The sequence below is a fragment of the Haliotis asinina genome, chromosome 1 (genome assembly GCF_037392515.1).
Source record: "Haliotis asinina isolate JCU_RB_2024 chromosome 1, JCU_Hal_asi_v2, whole genome shotgun sequence".
Lineage (NCBI taxonomy): Eukaryota > Metazoa > Mollusca > Gastropoda > Lepetellida > Haliotidae > Haliotis > Haliotis asinina.
In genome coordinates, this window is record NC_090280.1 from 59821 (window position 1) to 79749 (window position 19929).

Below are 19929 nucleotides of genomic sequence, written 5' to 3' on the forward strand. Positions count from 1 at the left end.
GAAACAGTGTGATGATGGTGTATCTATATGTTGTGCTGGTTGATGATGTGATGTGAAACAGCGTCATGATGGTGTATCTATATGCTGTGCTGGTTGATGATGTGATGTGAAACAGTGTGATGATGGTGTATCTATATGCTGTGCTGGTTGATGATGTGATGTGAAACAGTGTGATGATGGTGTATCTATATGCTGTGCTGGTTGATGATGTGATGTGAAACAGTGTGATGATGGTGTATCTATATGTTGTGCTGGTTGATGATGTGATGTGAAACAGTGTGATGATGGTGTATCTATATGCTGTGCTGGTTGATGATGTGATGTGAAACAGTGTGATGATGGTGTATCTATATGCTGTGCTGGTTGATGATGTGATGTGAAACAGTGTGATGATGGTGTATCTATATGTTGTGCTGCTTGATGATGTGATGTGAAACAGCGTGATGATGGTGTATCTATATGCTGTGCTGCTTGATGATGTGATGTGAAACAGCGTGATGATGGTGTATCTATATGTTGTGCTGCTTGATGATGTGATGTGAAACAGTGTGATGATGGTGTATCTATATGCTGTGCTGGTTGATGATGTGATGTGAAACAGTGTGATGATGGTGTATCTATATGTTGTGGTGCTTGATGATGTGATGTGAAACAGTGTGATGATGGTGTATCTATATGCTGTGCTGGTTGATGATGTGATGTGAAACAGTGTGATGATGGTGTATCTATATGCTGTGCTGGTTGATGATGTGATGTGAAACAGTGTGATGATGGTGTATCTATATGTTGTGCTGCTTGATGATGTGATGTGAAACAGTGTGATGATGGTGTATCTATATGCTGTGCTGGTTGATGATGTGATGTGAAACAGTGTGATGATGGTGTATCTATATATTGTGCTGCTTGATGATGTGATGTGAAACAGTGTGATGATGGTGTATCTATATGCTGTGCTGGTTGATGATGTGATGTGAAACAGTGTGATGATGGTGTATCTATATGCTGTGCTGGTTGATGATGTGATGTGAAACAGTGTGATGATGGTGTATCTATATGTTGTGCTGCTTGATGATGTGATGTGAAACAGTGTGATGATGGTGTATCTATATGCTGTGCTGGTTGATGATGTGATGTGAAACAGTGTGATGATGGTGTATCTATATGTTGTGCTGCTTGATGATGTGATGTGAAACAGTGTGATGATGGTGTATCTATATGCTGTGCTGGTTGATGATGTCATGTGAAACAGCGTGATGATGGTGTATCTATATGTTGTGCTGGTTGATGATGTGATGTGAAACAGTGTGATGATGGTGTATCTATATGCTGTGCTGCTTGATGATGTGATGTGAAACAGTGTGATGGTGTATCTATATGTTGTGCTGGTTGATGATGTGATGTGAAACAGTGTGATGATGGTGTATCTATATGTTGTGCTGGTTGATGATGTGATGTGAAACAGTGTGATGGTGTATCTATATGTTGTGCTGGTTGATGATGTGATGTGAAACAGTGTGATGATGGTGTATCTATATGTTGTGCTGGTTGATGATGTGATGTGAAACAGTGTGATGATGGTGTATCTATATGTTGTGCTGCTTGATGATGTGATGTGAAACAGTGTGATGATGGTGTGACTATATGCTGTGCTGGTTGATGATGTGATGTGAAACAGTGTGATGATGGTGTATCTATATGCTGTGCTGGTTGATGATGTGATGTGAAACAGCGTGATGATGGTGTGACTATATGTTGTGCTGGTTGATGATGTGATGTGAAACAGTGTGATGATGGTGTATCTATATGCTGTGCTGGTTGATGATGTGATGTGAATTAGTGTGATGATGGTGTATCTATATGTTGTGCTGGTTGATGATGTGATGTGAAACAGCGTGATGATGGTGTATCTATATGCTGTGCTGGTTGATGATGTGATGTGAAACAGCGTGATGATGGTGTATCTATATGTTGTGCTGCTTGATGATGTGATGTGAAACAGTGTGATGATGGTGTATCTATATGTTGTGCTGGTTGATGATGTGATGTGAAACAGTGTGATGATGGTGTATCTATATGTTGTGCTGGTTGATGATGTGATGTGAAACAGTGTGATGATGGTGTATCTATATGCTGTGCTGGTTGATGATGTGATGTGAAACAGTGTGATGATGGTGTATCTATATGTTATGCTGCTTGATGATGTGATGTGAAACAGTGTGATGATGGTGTATCTATATGCTGTGCTGCTTGATGATGTGATGTGAAACAGTGTGATGATGGTGTATCTATATGCTGTGCTGCTTGATGATGTGATGTGAAACAGCGTGATGATGGTGTATCTATATGTTGTGCTGGTTGATGATGTGATGTGAAACAGTGTGATGATGGTGTATCTATATGCTGTGCTGCTTGATGAGGTGATGTGAAACAGTGTGATGATGGTGTATCTATATGTTGTGCTGCTTGATGATGTGATGTGAAACAGTGTGATGATGGTGTATCTATATGCTGTGCTGGTTGATGATGTGATGTGAAACAGCGTGATAATGGTGTATCTATATGTTGTGCTGCTTCATGATGTGATGTGAAACAGCGTGATGATGGTGTATCTATATGCTGTGCTGGTTGATGATGTGGTGTGAAACAGCGTGATGATGGTGTATCTATATGCTGTGCTGGTTGATGATGTGACGTGAAACAGTGTGATGATGGTGTATCTATATGCTGTGCTGGTTGATGATGTGACGTGAAACAGTGTGATGATGGTGTATCTATATGTTGTGCTGGTTGATGATGTGATGTGAAACAGTGTGATGATGGTGTATCTATATGTTGTGCTGGTTGATGATGTGATGTGAAACAGTGTGATGATGGTGTATCTATATGCTGTGCTGGTTGATGATGTGATGTGAAACAGTGTGATGATGGTGTATCTATATGCTGTGCTGCTTGATGATGTGATGTGAAACAGTGTGATGATGGTGTATCTATATGTTGTGCTGGTTGATGATGTGATGTGAAACAGTGTGATGATGGTGTATCTATATGCTGTGCTGGTTGATGATGTGATGTGAAACAGTGTGATGATGGTGTATCTATATGTTGTGCTGGTTGATGATGTGATGTGAAACAGCGTGATGATGGTGTATCTATATGCTGTGCTGGTTGATGATGTGATGTGAAACAGTGTGATGATGGTGTATCTATATGTTGTGCTGCTTGATGATGTGATGTGAAACTGTGTGATGATGGTGTATCTATATGCTGTGCTGGTTGATGATGTGATGTGAAACAGTGTGATGATGGTGTATCTATATGCTGTGCTGGTTGATGATGTGATGTGAAACAGTGTGATGATGGTGTATCTATATGTTGTGCTGCTTGATGATGTGATGTGAAACAGTGTGATGATGGTGTATCTATATGCTGTGCTGGTTGATGATGTGATGTGAAACAGTGTGATGATGGTGTATCTATATGTTGTGCTGCTTGATGAGGTGATGTGAAACAGTGTGATGATGGTGTATCTATATGCTGTGCTGCTTGAAGATGTGATGTGAAACAGTGTGATGATGGTGTATCTATATGTTGTGCTGCTTGATGATGTGATGTGAAACAGTGTGATGATGGTGTATCTATATGCTGTGCTGGTTGATGATGTGATGTGAAACAGTGTGATGGTGTACCTATATGTTGTGCTGGTTGATGATGTCATGTGAAACAGCGTGATGATGGTGTATCTATATGTTGTGCTGGTTGATGATGTGTTGTGAAACAGTGTGATGATGGTGTATCTATATGTTGTGCTGGTTGATGATGTGATGTGAAACAGTGTGATGATGGTGTATCTATATGTTGTGCTACTTGATGATGTGATGTGAAACAGTGTGATGATGGTGTATCTATATGCTGTGCTGGTTGATGATGTGATGTGAAACAGTGTGATGATGGTGTATCTATATGTTGTGCTGGTTGATGATGTGATGTGAAACAGTGTGATGATGGTGTATCTATATGCTGTGCTGGTTGATGATGTGATGTGAAACAGTGTGATGGTGTATCTATATGTTGTGCTGGTTGATGATGTGATGTGAAACAGTGTGATGATGGTGTATCTATATGCTGTGCTGGTTGATGATGTGATGTGAAACAGTGTGATGATGGTGTATCTATATGTTGTGCTGGTTGATGATGTGATGTGAAACAGTGTGATGATGGTGTATCTATATGCTGTGCTGGTTGATGATGTGATGTGAAACAGTGTGATGATGGTGTATCTATATGCTGTGCTGGTTGATGATGTGATGTGAAACAGTGTGATGATGGTGTATCTATATGCTGTGCTGGTTGATGATGTGATGTGAAACAGGGTGATGATGGTGTATCTATATGCTGTGCTGGTTGATGATGTGATGTGAAACAGGGTGATGATGGTGTATCTATATGTTGTGCTGGTTGATGATGTGATGTGAAACAGCGTGATGATGGTGTATCTATATGCTGTGCTGGTTGATGATGTGATGTGAAACAGTGTGATGATGGTGTATCTATATGTTGTGCTGCTTGATGATGTGATGTGAAACTGTGTGATGATGGTGTGTCTATATGCTGTGCTGGTTGATGATGTGATGTGAAACAGTGTGATGATGGTGTATCTATATGCTGTGCTGCTTGATGATGTGATGTGAAACAGTGTGATGATGGTGTATCTATATGTTGTGCTGCTTGATGATGTGATGTGAAACAGTGTGATGATGGTGTATCTATATGCTGTGCTGGTTGATGATGTGATGTGAAACAGTGTGATGATGGTGTATCTATATGTTGTGCTGCTTGATGATGTGATGTGAAACAGTGTGATGATGGTGTATCTATATGTTGTGCTGGTTGATGATGTGATGTGAAACAGTGTGATGATGGTGTATCTATATGTTGTGCTGCTTGATGATGTGATGTGAAACAGTGTGATGATGGTGTATCTATATGCTGTGCTGGTTGATGATGTGATGTGAAACAGTGTGATGATGGTGTATCTATATGTTGTGCTGGTTGATGATGTGATGTGAAACAGTGTGATGATGGTGTATCTATATGCTGTGCTGGTTGATGATGTGATGTGAAACAGTGTGATGGTGTATCTATATGTTGTGCTGGTTGATGATGTGATGTGAAACAGTGTGATGATGGTGTATCTATATGCTGTGCTGGTTGATGATGTGATGTGAAACAGTGTGATGATGGTGTATCTATATGTTGTGCTGGTTGATGATGTGATGTGAAACAGTGTGATGATGGTGTATCTATATGCTGTGCTGGTTGATGATGTGATGTGAAACAGTGTGATGATGGTGTATCTATATGTTGTGCTGGTTGATGATGTGATGTGAAACAGCGTGATGATGGTGTATCTATATGCTGTGCTGGTTGATGATGTGATGTGAAACAGTGTGATGATGGTGTATCTATATGTTGTGCTGCTTGATGATGTGATGTGAAACTGTGTGATGATGGTGTATCTATATGCTGTGCTGGTTGATGATGTGATGTGAAACAGTGTGATGATGGTGTATCTATATGCTGTGCTGGTTGATGATGTGATGTGAAACAGTGTGATGATGGTGTATCTATATGTTGTGCTGCTTGATGATGTGATGTGAAACAGTGTGATGATGGTGTATCTATATGCTGTGCTGGTTGATGATGTGATGTGAAACAGTGTGATGATGGTGTATCTATATGTTGTGCTGGTTGATGATGTGATGTGAAACAGTGTGATGATGGTGTATCTATATGCTGTGCTGCTTGATGATGTGATGTGAAACAGTGTGATGATGGTGTATCTATATGCTGTGCTGGTTGATGATGTGATGTGAAACAGTGTGATGATGGTGTATCTATATGCTGTGCTGGTTGATGATGTGATGTGAAACAGTGTGATGATGGTGTATCTGTATGCTGTGCTGGTTGATGATGTGATGTGAAACAGTGTGATGATGGTGTATCTTTATGCTGTGCTGGTTGATGATGTGATGTGAAACAGTGTGATGATGGTGTATCTATATGTTGTGCTGCTTGATGATGTGATGTGAAACAGTGTGATGATGGTGTATCTATATGCTGTGCTGCTTGATGATGTGATGTGAAACAGTGTGATGATGGTGTATCTATATGCTGTGCTGGTTGATGATGTGATGTGAAACAGTGTGATGATGGTGTATCTATATGCTGTGCTGGTTGATGATGTGATGTGAAACAGTGTGATGATGGTGTATCTATATGTTGTGCTGGTTGATGATGTGATGTGAAACAGTGTGATGATGGTGTATCTATATGCTGTGCTGGTTGATGATGTGATGTGAAACAGTGTGATGATGGTGTATCTGTATGCTGTGCTGGTTGATGATGTGATGTGAAACAGTGTGATGATGGTGTATCTATATGCTGTGCTGGTTGATGATGTGATGTGAAACAGTGTGATGATGGTGTATCTATATGTTGTGCTGCTTGATGATGTGATGTGAAACAGTGTGATGATGGTGTATCTATATGTTGTGCTGGTTGATGATGTCATGTGAAACAGCTTGATGATGGTGTATCTATATGTTGTGCTGCTTGATGAGGTGATGTCAAACAGTGTGATGATGGTGTATCTATATGCTGTGCTGGTTGATGATGTGATGTGAAACAGTGTGATGATGGTGTATCTATATGTTGTGCTGGTTGATGATGTGATGTGAAACAGTGTGATGATGGTGTATCTATATGTTGTGCTGGTTGATGATGTGATGTGAAACAGTGTGATGATGGTGTATCTATATGCTGTGCTGGTTGATGATGTGATGTGAAACAGTGTGATGATGGTGTGACTATATGTTGTGCTGCTTGATGATGTGATGTGAAACAGCGTGATGATGGTGTATCTATATGCTGTGCTGGTTGATGATGTGATGTGAAACAGTGTGATGATGGTGTATCTATATGTTGTGCTGCTTGATGATGTGATGTGAAACAGTGTGATGATGGTGTATCTATATGCTGTGCTGGTTGATGATGTGATGTGAAACTGTGATGATGGTGTATCTATATGTTGTGCTGGTTGATGATGTGATGTGAAACAGCGTGATGATGGTGTATCTATATGTTGTGCTGCTTGATGAGGTGATGTGAAACAGTGTGATGATGGTGTATCTATATGCTGTGCTGGTTGATGATGTGATGTGAAACAGTGTGATGATGGTGTATCTATATGTTGTGCTGGTTGATGATGTGATGTGAAACAGTGTGATGATGGTGTATCTATATGTTGTGCTGCTTGATGATGTGATGTGAAACAGTGTGATGATGGTGTATCTATATGCTGTGCTGGTTGATGATGTGATGTGAAACAGTGTGATGATGGTGTATCTATATGTTGTGCTGGTTGATGATGTGATGTGAAACAGTGTGATGATGGTGTGTCTATATGCTGTGCTGCTTGATGATGTGATGTGAAACAGTGTGATGATGGTGTATCTATATGCTGTGCTGGTTGATGATGTGATGTGAAACAGTGTGATGATGGTGTATCTATATGCTGTGCTGGTTGATGATGTGATGTGAAACAGTGTGATGATGGTGTATCTGTATGCTGTGCTGGTTGATGATGTGATGTGAAACAGTGTGATGATGGTGTATCTGTATGCTGTGCTGGTTGATGATGTGATGTGAAACAGTGTGATGATGGTGTATCTATATGTTGTGCTGCTTGATGATGTGATGTGAAACAGTGTGATGATGGTGTATCTATATGCTGTGCTGCTTGATGATGTGATGTGAAACAGTGTGATGATGGTGTATCTATATGCTGTGCTGGTTGATGATGTGATGTGAAACAGTGTGATGATGGTGTATCTATATGCTGTGCTGGTTGATGATGTGATGTGAAACAGTGTGATGATGGTGTATCTATATGTTGTGCTGGTTGATGATGTGATGTGAAACAGTGTGATGATGGTGTATCTATATGCTGTGCTGGTTGATGATGTGATGTGAAACAGTGTGATGATGGTGTATCTGTATGCTGTGCTGGTTGATGATGTGATGTGAAACAGTGTGATGATGGTGTATCTATATGCTGTGCTGGTTGATGATGTGATGTGAAACAGTGTGATGATGGTGTATCTATATGTTGTGCTGCTTGATGATGTGATGTGAAACAGTGTGATGATGGTGTATCTATATGTTGTGCTGGTTGATGATGTCATGTGAAACAGTGTGATGATGGTGTATCTATATGTTGTGCTGCTTGATGAGGTGATGTGAAACAGTGTGATGATGGTGTATCTATATGCTGTGCTGGTTGATGATGTGATGTGAAACAGTGTGATGATGGTGTATCTATATGTTGTGCTGGTTGATGATGTGATGTGAAACAGTGTGATGATGGTGTATCTATATGTTGTGCTGCTTGATGATGTGATGTGAAACAGTGTGATGATGGTGTATCTATATGCTGTGCTGGTTGATGATGTGATGTGAAACAGTGTGATGATGGTGTATCTATATGTTGTGCTGGTTGATGATGTGATGTGAAACAGTGTGATGATGGTGTATCTATATGCTGTGCTGCTTGATGATGTGATGTGAAACAGTGTGATGATGGTGTATCTATATGCTGTGCTGCTTGATGATGTGATGTGAAACAGTGTGATGATGGTGTATCTATATGTTGTGCTGGTTGATGATGTGATGTGAAACAGTGTGATGATGGTGTGACTATATGTTGTGCTGCTTGATGATGTGATGTGAAACAGCGTGATGATGGTGTATCTATATGCTGTGCTGGTTGATGATGTGATGTGAAACAGTGTGATGATGGTGTATCTATATGTTGTGCTGGTTGATGATGTGATGTGAAACAGTGTGATGATGGTGTATCTATATGCTGTGCTGGTTGATGATGTGATGTGAAACAGTGTGATGATGGTGTATCTATATGTTGTGCTGGTTGATGATGTGATGTGAAACAGCGTGATGATGGTGTATCTATATGTTATGCTGCTTGATGAGGTGATGTGAAACAGTGTGATGATGGTGTATCTATATGCTGTGCTGGTTGATGATGTGATGTGAAACAGTGTGATGATGGTGTATCTATATGCTGTGCTGGTTGATGATGTGATGTGAAACAGTGTGATGATGGTGTATCTATATGCTGTGCTGGTTGATGATGTGATGTGAAACAGTGTGATGATGGTGTATCTATATGCTGTGCTGGTTGATGATGTGATGTGAAACAGTGTGATGATGGTGTATCTATATGTTGTGCTGGTTGATGATGTGATGTGAAACAGTGTGATGATGGTGTATCTATATGCTGTGCTGGTTGATGATGTGATGTGAAACAGTGTGATGATGGTGTATCTGTATGCTGTGCTGGTTGATGATGTGATGTGAAACAGTGTGATGATGGTGTATCTATATGCTGTGCTGGTTGATGATGTGATGTGAAACAGTGTGATGATGGTGTATCTATATGTTGTGCTGCTTGATGATGTGATGTGAAACAGTGTGATGATGGTGTATCTATATGTTGTGCTGGTTGATGATGTCATGTGAAACAGTGTGATGATGGTGTATCTATATGTTGTGCTGCTTGATGAGGTGATGTGAAACAGTGTGATGATGGTGTATCTATATGCTGTGCTGGTTGATGATGTGATGTGAAACAGTGTGATGATGGTGTATCTATATGTTGTGCTGGTTGATGATGTGATGTGAAACAGTGTGATGATGGTGTATCTATATGTTGTGCTGCTTGATGATGTGATGTGAAACAGTGTGATGATGGTGTATCTATATGCTGTGCTGGTTGATGATGTGATGTGAAACAGTGTGATGATGGTGTATCTATATGTTGTGCTGGTTGATGATGTGATGTGAAACAGTGTGATGATGGTGTATCTATATGCTGTGCTGCTTGATGATGTGATGTGAAACAGTGTGATGATGGTGTATCTATATGCTGTGCTGCTTGATGATGTGATGTGAAACAGTGTGATGATGGTGTATCTATATGTTGTGCTGGTTGATGATGTGATGTGAAACAGTGTGATGATGGTGTGACTATATGTTGTGCTGCTTGATGATGTGATGTGAAACAGCGTGATGATGGTGTATCTATATGCTGTGCTGGTTGATGATGTGATGTGAAACAGTGTGATGATGGTGTATCTATATGTTGTGCTGGTTGATGATGTGATGTGAAACAGTGTGATGATGGTGTATCTATATGCTGTGCTGGTTGATGATGTGATGTGAAACAGTGTGATGATGGTGTATCTATATGTTGTGCTGGTTGATGATGTGATGTGAAACAGCGTGATGATGGTGTATCTATATGTTATGCTGCTTGATGAGGTGATGTGAAACAGTGTGATGATGGTGTATCTATATGCTGTGCTGGTTGATGATGTGATGTGAAACAGTGTGATGATGGTGTATCTATATGCTGTGCTGGTTGATGATGTGATGTGAAACAGTGTGATGATGGTGTATCTATATGCTGTGCTGCTTGATGATGTGATGTGAAACAGCGTGATGATGGTGTATCTATATGCTGTGCTGGTTGATGATGTGATGTGAAACAGCGTGATGATGGTGTATCTATATGTTGTGCTGCTTGATGAGGTGATGTGAAACAGTGTGATGATGGTGTATCTATATGCTGTGCTGCTTGATGATGTGATGTGAAATAGCGTGATGAAGTTGTGACTATATGCTGTGCTGCTTGATGATGTGATGTGAAACAGTGTGATGATGGTGTATCTATATGCTGTGCTGCTTGATGATGTGATGTGAAACAGTGTGATGATGGTGTATCTATATGTTGTGCTGCTTGATGATGTGATGTGAAACAGTGTGATGATGGTGTATCTATATGCTGTGCTGGTTGATGATGTGATGTGAAACAGTGTGATGATGGTGTATCTATATGCTGTGCTGCTTGATGATGTGATGTGAAACAGTGTGATGATGGTGTATCTATATGCTGTGCTGGTTGATGATGTGATGTGAAACAGTGTGATGATGGTGTATCTATATGCTGTGCTCCTTGATGATGTGATGTGAAACAGTGTGATGATGGTGTGACTATATGTTGTGCTGCTTGATGATGTGATGTGAAACAGCGTGATGATGGTGTATCTATATGCTGTGCTGGTTGATGATGTGATGTGAAACAGTGTGATGATGGTGTATCTATATGTTGTGCTGGTTGATGATGTGATGTGAAACAGTGTGATGATGGTGTATCTATATGCTGTGCTGGTTGATGATGTGATGTGAAACAGTGTGATGATGGTGTATCTATATGTTGTGCTGGTTGATGATGTGATGTGAAACAGCGTGATGATGGTGTATCTATATGTTATGCTGCTTGATGAGGTGATGTGAAACAGTGTGATGATGGTGTATCTATATGCTGTGCTGGTTGATGATGTGATGTGAAACAGTGTGATGATGGTGTATCTATATGCTGTGCTGGTTGATGATGTGATGTGAAACAGTGTGATGATGGTGTATCTATATGCTGTGCTGCTTGATGATGTGATGTGAAACAGCGTGATGATGGTGTATCTATATGCTGTGCTGGTTGATGATGTGATGTGAAACAGCGTGATGATGGTGTATCTATATGTTGTGCTGCTTGATGAGGTGATGTGAAACAGTGTGATGATGGTGTATCTATATGCTGTGCTGCTTGATGATGTGATGTGAAATAGCGTGATGAAGGTGTGACTATATGCTGTGCTGCTTGATGATGTGATGTGAAACAGTGTGATGATGGTGTATCTATATGCTGTGCTGCTTGATGATGTGATGTGAAACAGTGTGATGATGGTGTATCTATATGTTGTGCTGCTTGATGATGTGATGTGAAACAGTGTGATGATGGTGTATCTATATGCTGTGCTGGTTGATGATGTGATGTGAAACAGTGTGATGATGGTGTATCTATATGCTGTGCTGCTTGATGATGTGATGTGAAACAGTGTGATGATGGTGTATCTATATGCTGTGCTGGTTGATGATGTGATGTGAAACAGTGTGATGATGGTGTATCTATATGCTGTGCTCCTTGATGATGTGATGTGAAACAGTGTGATGATGGTGTATCTATATGCTGTGCTGGTTGATGATGTGATGTGAAACAGTGTGATGATGGTGTATCTATATGCTGTGCTGGTTGATGATGTGATGTGAAACAGTGTGATGATGGTGTATCTATATGTTTTGCTGGTTGATGATGTGATGTGAAACTGTGATGATGGTGTATCTATATGTTGTGCTGGTTGATGAGGTGATGTGAAACAGCGTGATGATGGTGTATCTATATGTTGTGCTGGTTGATGATGTGATGTGAAACAGTGTGATGATGGTGTGACTATATGTTGTGCTGGTTGATGATGTGATGTGAAACAGTGTGATGATGGTGTATCTGTATGCTGTGCTGGTTGATGAGGTGATGTGAAACAGCGTGATGATGGTGTATCTATATGCTGTGCTGGTTGATGATGTGATGTGAAACAGTGTGATGATGGTGTATCTATATGCTGTGCTGGTTGATGATGTGATGTGAAACAGTGTGATGATGGTGTATCTGTATGCTGTGCTGGTTGATGAGGTGATGTGAAACAGCGTGATGATGGTGTGACTATATGTTGTGCTGGTTGATGATGTGATGTGAAACAGTGTGATGATGGTGTATCTGTATGCTGTGCTGGTTGATGAGGTGATGTGAAACAGCGTGATGATGGTGTATCTATATGCTGTGCTGGTTGATGATGTGATGTGAAACAGTGTGATGATGGTGTATCTATATGCTGTGCTGGTTGATGATGTGATGTGAAACAGTGTGATGATGGTGTATCTATATGCTGTGCTGGTTGATGATGTGATGTGAAACAGTGTGATGATGGTGTATCTATATGCTGTGCTGGTTGATGATGTGATGTGAAACAGTGTGATGATGGTGTATCTATATGCTGTGCTGGTTGATGATGTGATGTGAAACAGTGTGATGATGGTGTATCTATATGTTGTGCTGGTTGATGATGTGATGTGAAACAGTGTGATGATGGTGTATCTATATGCTGTGCTGGTTGATGATGTGATGTGAAACAGTGTGATGATGGTGTATCTGTATGCTGTGCTGGTTGATGATGTGATGTGAAACAGTGTGATGATGGTGTATCTATATGCTGTGCTGGTTGATGATGTGATGTGAAACAGTGTGATGATGGTGTATCTATATGTTGTGCTGCTTGATGATGTGATGTGAAACAGTGTGATGATGGTGTATCTATATGTTGTGCTGGTTGATGATGTCATGTGAAACAGTGTGATGATGGTGTATCTATATGTTGTGCTGCTTGATGAGGTGATGTGAAACAGTGTGATGATGGTGTATCTATATGCTGTGCTGGTTGATGATGTGATGTGAAACAGTGTGATGATGGTGTATCTATATGTTGTGCTGGTTGATGATGTGATGTGAAACAGTGTGATGATGGTGTATCTATATGTTGTGCTGCTTGATGATGTGATGTGAAACAGTGTGATGATGGTGTATCTATATGCTGTGCTGGTTGATGATGTGATGTGAAACAGTGTGATGATGGTGTATCTATATGTTGTGCTGGTTGATGATGTGATGTGAAACAGTGTGATGATGGTGTATCTATATGCTGTGCTGCTTGATGATGTGATGTGAAACAGTGTGATGATGGTGTATCTATATGCTGTGCTGCTTGATGATGTGATGTGAAACAGTGTGATGATGGTGTATCTATATGTTGTGCTGGTTGATGATGTGATGTGAAACAGTGTGATGATGGTGTGACTATATGTTGTGCTGCTTGATGATGTGATGTGAAACAGCGTGATGATGGTGTATCTATATGCTGTGCTGGTTGATGATGTGATGTGAAACAGTGTGATGATGGTGTATCTATATGTTGTGCTGGTTGATGATGTGATGTGAAACAGTGTGATGATGGTGTATCTATATGCTGTGCTGGTTGATGATGTGATGTGAAACAGTGTGATGATGGTGTATCTATATGTTGTGCTGGTTGATGATGTGATGTGAAACAGCGTGATGATGGTGTATCTATATGTTATGCTGCTTGATGAGGTGATGTGAAACAGTGTGATGATGGTGTATCTATATGCTGTGCTGGTTGATGATGTGATGTGAAACAGTGTGATGATGGTGTATCTATATGCTGTGCTGGTTGATGATGTGATGTGAAACAGTGTGATGATGGTGTATCTATATGCTGTGCTGCTTGATGATGTGATGTGAAACAGCGTGATGATGGTGTATCTATATGCTGTGCTGGTTGATGATGTGATGTGAAACAGCGTGATGATGGTGTATCTATATGTTGTGCTGCTTGATGAGGTGATGTGAAACAGTGTGATGATGGTGTATCTATATGCTGTGCTGCTTGATGATGTGATGTGAAATAGCGTGATGATGGTGTGACTATATGCTGTGCTGCTTGATGATGTGATGTGAAACAGTGTGATGATGGTGTATCTATATGCTGTGCTGCTTGATGATGTGATGTGAAACAGTGTGATGATGGTGTATCTATATGTTGTGCTGCTTGATGATGTGATGTGAAACAGTGTGATGATGGTGTATCTATATGCTGTGCTGGTTGATGATGTGATGTGAAACAGTGTGATGATGGTGTATCTATATGCTGTGCTGCTTGATGATGTGATGTGAAACAGTGTGATGATGGTGTATCTATATGCTGTGCTGGTTGATGATGTGATGTGAAACAGTGTGATGATGGTGTATCTATATGCTGTGCTCCTTGATGATGTGATGTGAAACAGTGTGATGATGGTGTATCTATATGCTGTGCTGGTTGATGATGTGATGTGAAACAGTGTGATGATGGTGTATCTATATGCTGTGCTGGTTGATGATGTGATGTGAAACAGTGTGATGATGGTGTATCTATATGTTTTGCTGGTTGATGATGTGATGTGAAACTGTGATGATGGTGTATCTATATGTTGTGCTGGTTGATGAGGTGATGTGAAACAGCGTGATGATGGTGTATCTATATGTTGTGCTGGTTGATGATGTGATGTGAAACAGTGTGATGATGGTGTGACTATATGTTGTGCTGGTTGATGATGTGATGTGAAACAGTGTGATGATGGTGTATCTGTATGCTGTGCTGGTTGATGAGGTGATGTGAAACAGCGTGATGATGGTGTATCTATATGCTGTGCTGGTTGATGATGTGATGTGAAACAGTGTGATGATGGTGTATCTATATGCTGTGCTGGTTGATGATGTGATGTGAAACAGTGTGATGATGGTGTATCTGTATGCTGTGCTGGTTGATGAGGTGATGTGAAACAGCGTGATGATGGTGTGACTATATGTTGTGCTGGTTGATGATGTGATGTGAAACAGTGTGATGATGGTGTATCTGTATGCTGTGCTGGTTGATGAGGTGATGTGAAACAGCGTGATGATGGTGTATCTATATGCTGTGCTGGTTGATGATGTGATGTGAAACAGTGTGATGATGGTGTATCTATATGCTGTGCTGGTTGATGATGTGATGTGAAACAGTGTGATGATGGTGTATCTATATGCTGTGCTGGTTGATGATGTGATGTGAAACAGTGTGATGATGGTGTATCTATATGTTGTGCTGGTTGATGATGTGATGTGAAACAGCGTGATGATGGTGTATCTATATGTTGTGCTGGTTGATGATGTGATGTGAAACAGTGTGATGATGGTGTATCTATATGCTGTGCTGGTTGATGATGTGATGTGAAACAGTGTGATGATGGTGTATCTATATGCTGTGCTGGTTGATGATGTGATGTGAAACAGTGTGATGATGGTGTATCTATATGTTGTGCTGGTTGATGATGTGATGTGAAACAGTGTGATGATGGTGTATCTATATGCTGTGCTGCTTGATGATGTGATGTGAAACAGTGTGATGATGGTGTATCTATATGTTGTGCTGGTTGATGATGTGATGTGAAACAGTGTGATGATGGTGTATCTATATGTTGTGCTGGTTGATGATGTGATGTGAAACAGTGTGATGATGGTGTATCTATATGCTGTGCTGGTTGATGATGTGATGTGAAACAGTGTGATGATGGTGTATCTATATGTTGTGCTGGTTGATGATGTGATGTGAAACAGTGTGATGATGGTGTATCTATATGTTGTGCTGGTTGATGATGTGATGTGAAACAGTGTGATGATGGTGTATCTATATGTTGTGCTGCTTGATGATGTGATGTGAAACAGTGTGATGATGGTGTATCTATATGTTGTGCTGGTTGATGATGTGATGTGAAACAGTGTGATGATGGTGTATCTATATGCTGTGCTGCTTGATGATGTGATGTGAAACAGTGTGATGATGGTGTATCTATGTGTTGTGCTGGTTGATGATGTGATGTGAAACAGTGTGATGATGGTGTATCTATATGCTGTGCTGGTTGATGATGTGATGTGAAACAGTGTGATGATGGTGTATCTATATGCTGTGCTGGTTGATGATGTGATGTGAAACAGTGTGATGATGGTGTATCTATATGTTGTGCTGGTTGATGATGTGATGTGAAACAGTGTGATGATGGTGTGATGCATTTCAGTACGGTTTGACCTACCAGACAGGGCCTGTGGGGAAGCCAGATGATGACAGGTTCTGGGGAACCGATAATGCTTGCAGTGCCTTGTCACATGAGGAATCTGGAAGAAAACAAACATTTTACACTTGTGACAATATGATAATGTCCTCATGTGTGACGGTTGTATGGTGTGATGTACTGTGATGATGTAATTATTGTATGATGTGATGTACTGTGATGATATAAATGTTGTATGATGTGATGCACAGAGGTGGTATAAATGTTGTATGGTTTGATGCACTGTGATGGTATAAACGTTGTATGGTGTTATGTACTATGATGGTATAAATGTTGTATAGTGTGACATAATGTGATGGTACAAATGTTGTATGGTGTAATTTACTGTGTTAGTACAAATCTTGTCTGGTGTAATGTACTGTGATGGTATAAATGTTGTTTGTGCTAGGAGGGACCACTAAAACTGAATGAATAATGACCTACCTCTGCGGACAGCCTTGTACTTGATGTTAAACTTTCCTGTGTTCCCGATGTAAGACTTGAACTCTGCATATACCCATCTGGTGGATGACGAGATCCAGCCTGTGTCGAGGCCTGCACAGCGCCATGCCAGACGGGGCGAACTGATTGATGGACCTGGAAGTAGTTGCTGTTGTGTGACATGGCAGGCAACTCACCACTGTGTAAAACCATGTTTCAAGGGCTGGCAACTCACCACTGTGTAAAACCATGTTGAAAGGGCTGGCAACTCACCACTGTGTAAAACCATGTTTCAAGGGCTGGCAACTCACCACTGTGTAAAACCATGTCTAAAGGGCAGGCAACTCACCACTGTGTGAAACCCATGTCTAAAGGGCAGGCAACTCACCACTGTGTAAAACCATGTTGAAAGGGCTGGCAACTCACCACTGTGTAAAACCATGTTAAAGGGCAGGCAACTCACCACTGTGTAAAAACCATGTTTCAAGGGCTGGCAACTCACCACTGTGTAAAAACCATGTTTCAAGGGCTGGCAACTCACCACTGTGTAAAAACCATGTTTCAAGGGCTGGCAACTCACCACTGTGTAAAACCATGTTGAAAGGGCTGGCAACTCACCACTGTGTAAAACCATGTTGAAAGGGCTGGCAACTCACCACTGTGTAAAAACCATGTTGAAAGGGCTGGCAACTCACCACTGTGTAAAACCATGTTGAAAGGGCTGGCAACTCACCACTGTGTAGAAACCATGTTTCAAGGGCTGGCAACTCACCACTGTGTAAAAACCATGTTTCAAGGGCTGGCAACTCACCACTGTGTAAAAACCATGTTTCAAGGGCTGGCAACTCACCACTGTGTAAAAACCATGTTTCAAGGGCTGGCAACTCACCACTGTGTAAAACCATGTTGAAAGGGCTGGCAACTCACCACTGTGTAAAACCATGTTGAAAGGGCTGGCAACTCACCACTGTGTAAAAACCATGTTGAAAGGGCTGGCAACTCACCACTGTGTAAAACCATGTTGAAAGGGCTGGCAACTCACCACTGTGTAAAACCATGTTGAAAGGGCTGGCAACTCACCACTGTGTGAAACCCATGTTGAAAGGGCTGGCAACTCACCACTGAATAGAAACCATGTTGAAAGGGCTGGCAACTCACCACTGTGTAAGGCAATGTTTAACTTATTAAGCCCAAGAGCCGCTTCACTGCTCAACACCTGGAACCCCGTGCTGATTGCCTGGCCACTGTGTAAAAACCATGTTTCAAGGGCTGGCAACTCACCACTGTGTAAAACCATGTCTAAAGGGCTGGCAACTCACCACTGTATAAAAACCATGTTGAAAGGGCTGGCAACTTACCACTGTGTAAAAACCATGTTGAAAGGGCTGGCAATTCACCACTGTGTAAAAACCATGTTAAAGGGCTGGCAACTCACCACTGTGTAAAACCATGTTGAAAGGGCTGGCAACTCACCACTGTGTAAAAACCATGTTGAAAGGGCTGGCAACTCACCACTGTGTAAAAACCATGTTAAAGGGCTGGCAACTCACCACTGTGTAAAACCATGTTTAAAGGGCTGGCAACTCACCACTGTGTAAAAACCATGTTGAAAGGGCTGGCAACTCACCACTGAATAGAAACCATGTTGAAAGGGCTGGCAACTCACCACTGTGTAAAGCAAAGTTTTATAGGGCTGGCAACTCACCACTAGCACTGTGTATTAAGCCCAAGAGCCGCTTCACTGCTCAACACCTGGAACCCCGTGCTGATTGCCTGGCAAGACTAATCAGGGCTAATCACACCTGATATCCCTGGCTGATTGCTGTGGCAAGACTAATCAGGGCTAATCACACCTGATATCCCTGGCTGGTTTCGTAGATTACAGGAACCTGTCTCGTCATACCAGCAAGTCCTGATTGTTTAATTGTTTAATTATGTTTTAAAGGTATATGTTGAAAGAAAGCAGGAGTGAATACATATCATATATGTAACGTTTTACGTAATTTTATTACATTTTCTCTTGTAGACTTTTGGTGGCGTGTGTATTTTCTTAACACATGTTTGTATTCTTTGTATGTCAGACATAATTAAACAAATTGTCCCTCTCATGTCATTGTGTGAGGTTAAATTGTTCAAAACATCTATGTCAATGGCAGTAAAGAAGAATTTACGCTCATGCCTAATAATCTTGGTGCATGTGTATTTTCTTAACACGTTTGTATTCTTTGTATGTCAGACATAATTAAACAAATTGTCCCTCTCATGTCATTGTGTGAGGTTAAATTGTTCAAAACATCTATGTCAATGGCAGTAAAGAAGAATTTACGCTCATGCCTAATGATCCTCTATGAAAGAAGCGTTTTCGCTGATACGTTGCTAGTACATACTGAATATTTTAAGGTAAGTACTAATAAGCTTATGTGTAACTTACATGAAACAGATTCACAGTTTGTCTCTTTGGTTCATCTAGATTTAAAGCAGAAAATATATGTTATCACAGGAACATACATGTATAATGCTAGTCCTTGCACATACACGAGACAAAGGGTCATGGGATGGGTGTCATCAAAGTTCCCGAATATGACGTTTTGTATCTCAACTGTTCAACATAGTGGCTGATTTGTTATCTACGACCAATCGTATCATGAGATACCTGTCACAGAGGAAATGACAGGTGATTGGGCGTGGGCTAAATTTCTGAAGAGCATGTTCGGTCACTAGACAGCTTGGTTACAGATTGACCATTGGTTTGATCGT

General features: G+C 40.9%; 1 protein-coding gene across 3 annotated transcripts in view; it reads right to left on the reverse strand.

Annotated features, from left to right (window-relative positions):
* Positions 1-19929, reverse strand: part of LOC137286101 (cubilin-like) — a 199100-nt gene that overhangs the window by 49647 nt on the left and 129524 nt on the right. For all 3 annotated transcript variants that reach the window (XM_067817775.1, XM_067817773.1, XM_067817784.1), the window contains 2 exons: positions 17176-17328; positions 16714-16795 (listed from right to left, as the gene is read on the reverse strand). In XM_067817775.1, the coding sequence (XP_067673876.1) occupies positions 16714-16795; positions 17176-17328 (235 nt within the window). The remainder of the gene's footprint in view (positions 1-16713; positions 16796-17175; positions 17329-19929) is intronic.